Genomic DNA, 9211 nt, shown 5'->3' with positions numbered 1-9211 from the left:
CTTCTGAATAGCATAACATAAAGCTGTATTCAAGATTTATCAAAATGTTTGTACAATGTAGTAGTCTTGTATAGAAACCAAAGACTATGGAAGACGTATAGTCCGCTGCAGACTGTTTACATTCATACCCAAATATGTGGTTCATTTTCAGCCCGTGTCCGGCTGGTTGGCGGATCTCATGACCACGAGGGAAGGATGGAGGTTTACCATGATGAAGAATGGGGGAGAGTTTGTGGCTATGGATGGGGTCATTCCAAGTGGGATCAACCCGATGCCGAAGTGACGTGCCGTCAGCTGGGGTTTGGTGCTGCTCGGAAAGCCACCACGGGCACCTTCGGGCAGGGGACCGGACGGATCTGGCTGAGTTATGTGACCTGCAGCGGGACTGAGTCAAGGCTACAAGACTGCAGCCACAGGGGATGGGGCAACAACCCAAGTGGGTGTAGCAGAAATGGTTACGATGCTGGAGTGGTCTGCACCAGTAAGTTATTTTGTGCACCACTATAAGTAGTAACAGGTTCTCTGTCCTTTTTTTCAGATTCAATTAGGCTAAACATGAAAGCAATACGTGAAAACACGACAGAAGTGTTCCAATATGAAATGGCGTTCTATGGGAACGGTTCATCTGTTTAGAATAGGTACAGCGATAAGTACAAAATAATGGCTTCCGAAGATCCGACCTGGGCAACGCACCGTGCCATCACCTCAGGATATTCATCACAGCATATTCTGTACTTCCGCAGGTCTCCGGCTGGTTGGTGGTTTCGGAGAACACGAGGGGAGGGTGGAAATTTACCACAACGGAAAGTGGGGCTCGATTTGTGACGATGGATTCGGTCTCAGCGATGCTGAGGTGGTGTGTCGTCATCTGGGGTTCCCTGGTGCTGTAGGGGCGCCCACTGGCGCCTCATTCGGGGAGGGCACGGGGCCGATCTGGCTGGATGATGTCGACTGTGACGGGAATGAGCAAAATCTGCAAAACTGCAGCCATGGCGGATGGGGCAGGCATAACTGTGGGCATGAGGAAGACGCTGGAGTCGTCTGTAGTAGTGAGTCTGATTACATCGTCACTAATTAAAACGCATAATTAACCTTTTCCGGCATGAATGACACAGTGAATGTCGACGAAGGTTAGACATACACGTGATAAGATATGCATATAAAAGTTACCACGTAACTTGATATGATTTCGAAAATGGTCATAGCCATTTGCTTGAGCAACTCTTATTGGTGCAATGTAGTGAAGCTTTAAAGGATACCTATATTTCCTTGTGCATGTCATGATATTGTTATTTCAACAGCTTCATATTGTCAAACGCTACACTATTCATTACGATTTGGTTTCTGTGTTTACAAACATTCTGTAGACAAATTAACGACATGGAAACATCTTGTCGTCAGACGTTCTCTAAACATTTTCGTGTTCATATTCTCCTTAAATATTCAGAACATGTTCGACTGGTTGGAGGATCCGGTGAACACGAGGGAAGGGTGGAGTATTACAATGATGGGCAGTGGGGGACGATCTGTGGCAGGAATTGGTATTGGTATCAACGCGAAGCAAATGTAGTGTGCCGTCAGCTGGGGTTCCATGGAGCTCAACAGAAAACACGTGGCTTGTTTGGCGAAGGGACAGGGCCGATTTGGTAGTTTTATGGCTGCAGTAGAAGTCTGTCAAATCTGCAGGGCTGCAGCCTCCGGAGATCCGATTGGTGCGGACATGATAACGATGCTGGGGTTGTCTGTACCCGTAAGTTGTCATGTTTTATACGTTATTACTGTTCTAGTCTTGTGACTTTCTCTTTACCACTTGATGTGTTTTTTTCACAAGTGATAAGGTGTAGTTAAACATGACAATTAGTCCAGACAAATAGCGTCGGTTTCCTGTAACGTTAATGGGTTGTTAATGCCCTTGACTCATATTTAATGAACTGACACAGAGTAGTAAAACTTCGTTCAGTCATTAGTGCATATACCAATAGTTTTATGTAAGGTTCACAAACCAGGTTAGTGGCTCATTCAAGTGACTCTGTTATAACATCTACTTACACCTCATAACATGTAGAAGAGGAACTGTTTTGAGTTCAGAGAGATAAAAAAATATATAACCTAACAATAGAGCCAGGGTTTATTACATGCAACCTGATTTTTAATTCAACCGACATTTCTGTAACACAATCAAATATCATAAATGTTATCACGGCACACATGGAAAACCCCAAACTAACTTACATTTTCTTTATAGATCTAGAATCAGAAGTAGTCCAGACAACAGTCCAGACAACAGTCCAGACAACAGTAGAAACTAGTAAGTTCATACCTCAGACTAAATTGTTACTTACACTACTATTTAGAGACATATATCCAAATATCACCAGTTCGACAGCTTTTGCTTGTTGTTTAGCAACAAAGACACCGTATGACTAAGGTTTGTGGTATTGTCATATAGAAGTCAATGTGGTTTTTATATTCGCACTAAGGAAAAACTTGCTTGAATAAATTGTTGTGCATATTCTGTCTAAACATACAGCAGTGCCGCTAATATTATAATCATTGATTTGCGTGTTTTAATTAAAAAAAGTGGTATCTGCACATCACTTGCATATCGCAATCTCAAGGGAAATTATCACAACATTGTGTACTGTTTCAGCTCCGCTCCCCTGGACATTCCAAGAGGAACCTACATTGCCAGGCGATGATGGTAAGTCCCCTCAAAACCGCTTGACACGCGTCCATTGCATGGTTCTGGGTGTAAGATGTGCAGTTCATATGCTTGGCCATTGTCATATCGAATCCGTGTGTTTTCTTATCACTTGCACGAAAATCGATTAGAAGACGACTCTGCGAGGTCTAAATAACTTCGTCCGGAATATTCTCCATCAACGCGCGATATTCAGGGATCGTCTTGGCCTTTTGTCCTCCTGAGCAGGAAACAATTTAGCCGAGAGGCCTGAGAGCGGCATAACACCGTGACATAATTGGGAAAATCGTGTGGATTGCTGTTTCCACAATCCGAAAGGGTCACATCAGACTATCGAATTATGTATCCAACAACTGAGAAGGCCGTACACCGTATATGATTGAAAGTGTGCCTCAGAGTCAACAAAGATTTTATTTGTGCGAATGTTTAACTCGTGCTGGCATTATTGATGTAGGGAATAATTAAAAGTACGCAGGCTTCTTAAAGTGAAAGCTGAGATAAAATTGATTACCGTATTTGTATTTACCAATCGTATTTGTATTTGTCTTCCAAACCCGGTAGATTGTGCAGCATACCATGCGGCAGGACAGACTAACAGTGGAGTCTACACCCTGGACTTGTCATCCACCAGTGTGGAGGCGTACTGTGATATGGAGAACCAAGGTAATGCTGGAAAGAAATGTTGGTATATATTCCTTCTTGTCCCCTTTCGTCCTGTCGGACGATCCTGCTCCGCTTCTGCACATACATACATATCTAAATATCAAAGTTTCAGACACCACCGAGTTTGCAGTATTTTAACAATATATCTGTGTACGACGGAACATTACATTTCCCCTTGTTGGTATGTACAGGAGGCGGGTGGACTGTGATCCAGCGGCGGCAGGACGGGTCGGTTCCCTTCAACCGGACCTGGGAGGAGTACAAACTGGGCTTTGGGAACCCGAGCGGGGAGTACTGGCTAGGGAACGAGAACATACACCTCCTGACCAAACGGAAAAACTACAAATTAAGAGTTGAACTCGAGGACTGGAATGCCGACACGAGGTTCGCAGAGTACAGCACCTTCAGGTGAGAATATGCAAATTATGTGTCATCATTCTCAAAATTAATGAGGAATCATGCAATGAAAAATGATTGAAAACGTGTTACAGGAATGTATTACAAAAATCAAAGTCACCGTTTTTATCATTTTTCTACATTATGAATTGAATATATCTTTTCATACTGCACAGCAATATTCACAACGTAACGTATGAACATTACTTTGTTGTGCAGTGAAAACGTCTTGAAATATATGCAAACTTCTCACGACCCTTCAAGTTGTCGACCATTCTTTCCAACTTTCCAACAGACCAAGGAGCGCGCTATTTAGACGACACCATGTCGGAGGACACTATTGCGAGATCATGTTGTTAGGCATTATAAATATTCACATGGCTTCAGTCTACAATCATATCTAAGAGCTATTGTAATTATGACTCAGATTGTTGTGAAAACTAATTTAAAAAAAAAAATTTAATATGCAAAAGCATATTCTAAAAATCCGCCACCATTATAGCAGTGTGCGGTACTCTCCACTTACCCCTAAAATGTATCAATGCATCAAATCCGTTATTCCGTGGTTCTACAGAACATAAAAAAACATTTTACGTTGCAAGTTTGTAGAGTCAGCCAAGTCTGCCGTCGTCAAGGACATCATAAAATGACATCTCGTGAATGTTGGATTGCCTAATACGCCACTCGTCCCTGTCCCCTGTTCAGGTCCGTAACTAGGCTGTCCTCTTCAGCGCGTTACTACATACAACATACAAAATATAGCACTGCAATCTTTGCTTATCTAATAAGGGGTAATAGAGTTAGCGTCCATATTGTATTTGTTTATTTAGAATACAAAGAAGTATTTCGCAAGTTTCACACTTGTTCTGTTAAGTCATATGTAATCATTTATCTTCGTTTAACTGATAAAAGAAGGCAGATGACTTCTGAATCGTTTGATACTCTCATTGCATTATGCAGGTGTATAGATTGGAATAAATCATTTTTCTTCCATGCCTGCATGAGTAATCTTCACAGATGAATTCTAACGATGATATGCCGTAATTTTCCCACCCAGGGTGTCCGGTGAGGCGGACGGGTACCGCCTGCACCTTTCTGGTTATTCTGGTAACGCGGGAGACTCCATGACTGGCTGGGACTCCAACAACGGGCAGAGGTTCTCCACTGTGGACAGAGACAATGATGCCTATAATCGTGGCCATTGTGGCCATCGTGGCCAGCTGTGGGGACAGGGCGGCTGGTGGTTTGAGTCCTGCAGCTACTCCTACCTCAACGGCCGTTACCTGGGCAACTGCGGGAGCTCCTGTCCATCCGTGCAAGGTGTCCTGTGGGTCCACTGGAGAGGCTGGAGTTACTCCCTGAAGTCTGTGACTATGAAAATCAGGCCCTAACCAGAGCAGCTTAGAGCATTTTCTGCTGAATCTTGCTACACCCATTTCTAACAACATTTACATGTCAGCTTTCTTGAGGAACAGTAACTTCAAGAAAACTAGATTACAATATTTTGATGTTTATCGGTCGCAAAAGTGATTCAACGAATTAATATTTCGGTTAACTATGATTATTGTTGTGACGTAATGGACAAATTGCATGGTTTGGCTATTTCAAGTTACTGTGGGTGTTGCTATCTGCATAGGGTCAACATTAACCCTCAAACCACCGTAGCTTTTTTGTGACGTAGATTACCGTATGGGGTCAAAACTGACCCCAAAACGTTTTGTACAAATACAGTTTTTTGTGTGAATCTTTTTGTGATTTGTATATATGTAATAGTTTCATTAATCTATTTGGGACAGTCTGACATGATTAGGTGAGAATACTTCTAGCTCATTATCATAATTTATGCAAAGGATCATGAGGACCACATTTTGCACCAACGCTATTCAGACCGGGAAGGAGGTTTTTGATGCCTGTACCAGCTTCAATGCCATATAGCGCCTTGATGTCTTATGCTAGGGGCACCAAACTTAGGATTTTTTTTAGAAAATGTTGATAGCAAACATTTTCAGTGAACAAAGTATGTTCATCATTTTTTATGTTGCCATGGCAACGGAATTCTGACAGACATATTTATCACGAAATTTTCAAATTTTGTACTAAACATTTAAGTTTTAAGGTTTTCTTGGCAAATAACAATTGTTTATCACATCTTATTAAATTCAACATAAATTTGGACTCAATATTCGTAATTTATGCTAATTTGATGACGTCATCAGACAAAATCAAAGATGGCGGCCGATATTACCTAGATGACGTCATAATGTCGTCATATGACATGATAATGGCACAAAAGTTGCTATAATAATTTTTGTTTACATGTACATCATTTTCTAAAAATTTCGTGATCCTACAATAAGTAGTTTAGGTGTGGGTCGCAAAAGTTTGTTTAAAAAATGCTGGGGTCAGTTTTGACCCCACTGGACCATGCATAAACTTTCGAGGAGAACTTAATCAACAATAAGTCAATCTCGGCAAAAACGTATAAGAAGTTATAGGACAGATATACAAACAAACTCCTGAAAGGAAATTTGTTTTCGACCAGAAATGACATAATGGCACACGTTGATATACGCCTGGGGTCAGTTTTAACCCCATACGGTGGTTTGAGGGTTAAGCTGCCATGATCATGTAGCGGACTGCTTCGTACGTGTTGTAGTTAAACCTGACAAAGATAATTCCTGTAACCAGGTTTCATTTCTAACACTACTGACGCTTGTCATCGTGAAACGATCATTGCGTTACGAAAAACTGCTCAGCACATATACCTGTCAGTACACTTTGTTTTACTTTTAATTCTAGTTAGACAGAAGATTGTGAGGTTAGTTAATTACATATGTCGCACATTATAGAAGCGGAATCTTATCAGGAGCACAAGCATGTAATTTCGTCTCTCAACACATCTTTTTCTGCATGGTTTGAAATGACAAGGCCGGCGAATTCTTTGCCTATGGTGAAAGCATGGAAGATTTGCAATTTAACGGTCAAGTACTCAAATAGTTTGGTGGCGATTTCCATACTGTAGTTGACGGATTAGAAAACTTTATGTATTTTTTTTTTCAGAAAAGGGATACTATCTTTATAAGTTAAATTCGTCGAATACGTTTTACCATTAGATTAAAAAGTGCATAGTTTCATGTTACTTTCTTATCTTCTTCTAATGTATAATGTGTCTTTACGTGAAGGTGAGAATTATTCTATTATAGGATATATCTCTGTTTGAAAAAAAAAATTTCTAATAGGATATCTCTGTTTGAAATTGTTATTCTTAGTATAGTTTTACTGTCCAAATATATTGGGAGATTGTCTGAACTCCACTATTCAATTTTAAATGGTGCCTTTTGGTGTATACTGCTATATCATTTGTACTTAACTATACGGTACATGACTAGATCTTCATTTTTAGACATTTTTCTGTCTTTTTTCACCAACTGGAATTTGCATTAAATTTTGTTTATTATGTTCTGTTCGTATGTTAGGGCCCAATATACAATAACGAATGGTATATGTTTTAATCTTCATATTTGTATACATTTGGTGTTAGTCGGTACATGGTTCATACATCTACAATTATCGTACAATAATTGGTGGCGTTGGATTCTATTGCTTCTTTGGAATAAAGTGCAGGTTTCTAAAAATATCCCAAATGTCCAGTCTGAGTGGTATCTTTGTAGACTACCACCTGCTGTATCACATTGGATTTCAAGTGACTCCAAGCTGCCTTCTTTTTTTTTCTTTTAAAATTTCCATTTCGACCTTCATAAATAAAACAAAAGAAATGTCGCAAAACGTGAGGTAGTTGGATTGCAGTAGTTGGATCTCTCACCACGAATCGACCCTGATGGGTTAGCTGTTGTGTTTACAGATCGGAAATGCAGTCTTGGGGCTATTGTCTTAAGTGTATACTCAGTCATAATACACGAGAATAGCTCCAAGACTGCATTCTCAGAAATATAATGCTCCATTAAATTTTGTTTATAAAGACAACACTCCATCTCACTTTCCGCCGGCTGTAACTATGAGTAGACTCCCAGATGCAGTCTTTGACTTTATAGAACAACAAAACTGATTATCAATGTTAGGAGCCATTCTCCCTTGCAGTCTGTACTTATTCCCTCTGCTCTGGCATGTGTTTCGCTCCTTTTGATTGGCCAATGCCTGCATATCCCTTATTTTCTTGTGTCTATCGCTGATTTAGATCGGTCAGAATTAATCAATATGCGATCATAATGAGGTATTGTCGCTATTTATAAGACACGTATAAAGGCGGCGATTATATCTAGTACGAACTTCCAATTAACCGAGTAACGATCAGATAGATGTGGTTGCTCTTAACCAATGTAGTTGTATGTACTGTAGTTAGATAGTTAAAGCATAGATACCTGCATGTGAGCGCTCTTTCTATTAACAGATTTACTCATTGTATATTTACCTACTTTAGTCAATATAGACCATGGTGAAATTAACAGACTAGCGTTATGAAAATGTCATTAAGTTTTGATTTAGGCCATGTTGATTTGATTAAATGAATGACATCCGCGCGCGCATCAATTTCCGACCGTTTCCAAAGAAAAAAGTTTTCAACCGTACTGTAAAACTTAAAAATGAGCTATAAAAGGAGAAAATATATGCCGTACATTGCAAATAAATGTCGAAAAATGAATATTAATGACAATTAGAATGCCAAGAAGAAATGTGAAAGAACCAAGATTAAGACAATTATTTTGTATACCATACTCTGTGTGGTTACCAATTTGTTCAACCTTTCTGACCACTTAAATTCCACAAGAGGTCTGAGTCTTGGACTTGTCGAATTGGTAGTTTGATAAAAACTGTAGTGCTCCTCGAGTTCTATGTAGCATCTCATTATCAGACTACTTTACTGAAATTTGTTTAACAAGCATATAGCTAGAACAGCACGACTAATGTATTCTATGCTATATTCCATTTAGTTTAATTTGTGTCATGTATAGATAGGGTGCAAGATTTAGCCAAGAGGTACATATCAATGTGTGGTTTGCAATCATGTATTTGCGTTACCCACAAATTTATGCAGAACATTATACATATATATAACAGCATAGATATTGGTGGCGTTGAACTCTGTTGCTCCTTTGGAATAAATGGCAGGTTTCCAAAAAACTCACAGTGCCTGAATGTAAGTAACATACAAATTACAGTCAGTAGAAGTAATTGCACACCCAATTTGTCAGCGAATTTCGTGCGTGTGCAATAATGCGAAGTTACATAGTTGGACCGTATACTGTATACGATCGAGCGCACTGTGCAGTGTGACACGTCAATGATTACGGGTCAACCCATTGCATATCAGGGTCCAGACAAAAGCTGGGACAAATGTGACTGCCAACATTATGGTATTAAAGTACACTGGGCTATATACTACGTATCCAGAGGGTAGATACGTACTAGATACGGTTAGATCAGTGACACTGA

General features: G+C 39.9%; 1 protein-coding gene across 1 annotated transcript in view; it reads left to right on the top strand.

The window, feature by feature from the left end:
- LOC118411869 (deleted in malignant brain tumors 1 protein-like) overlaps positions 1-9211 on the top strand; it is a 26999-nt gene that overhangs the window by 16619 nt on the left and 1169 nt on the right. The window contains exons 10-13 of the mRNA XM_035814358.1: positions 152-481; positions 744-1049; positions 1448-1646; positions 4818-5080. Of these exons, the coding sequence (XP_035670251.1) occupies positions 152-481; positions 744-1049; positions 1448-1646; positions 4818-5080 (1098 nt within the window). The remainder of the gene's footprint in view (positions 1-151; positions 482-743; positions 1050-1447; positions 1647-4817; positions 5081-9211) is intronic.

This window comes from Branchiostoma floridae, chromosome 3, assembly GCF_000003815.2.
Source record: "Branchiostoma floridae strain S238N-H82 chromosome 3, Bfl_VNyyK, whole genome shotgun sequence".
Classification (NCBI taxonomy): Eukaryota; Metazoa; Chordata; class Leptocardii; order Amphioxiformes; family Branchiostomatidae; genus Branchiostoma; species Branchiostoma floridae.
The sequence above is the reverse complement of the archived record's forward strand: the minus strand, read 5'-3'. Positions and strand labels throughout refer to the sequence as shown.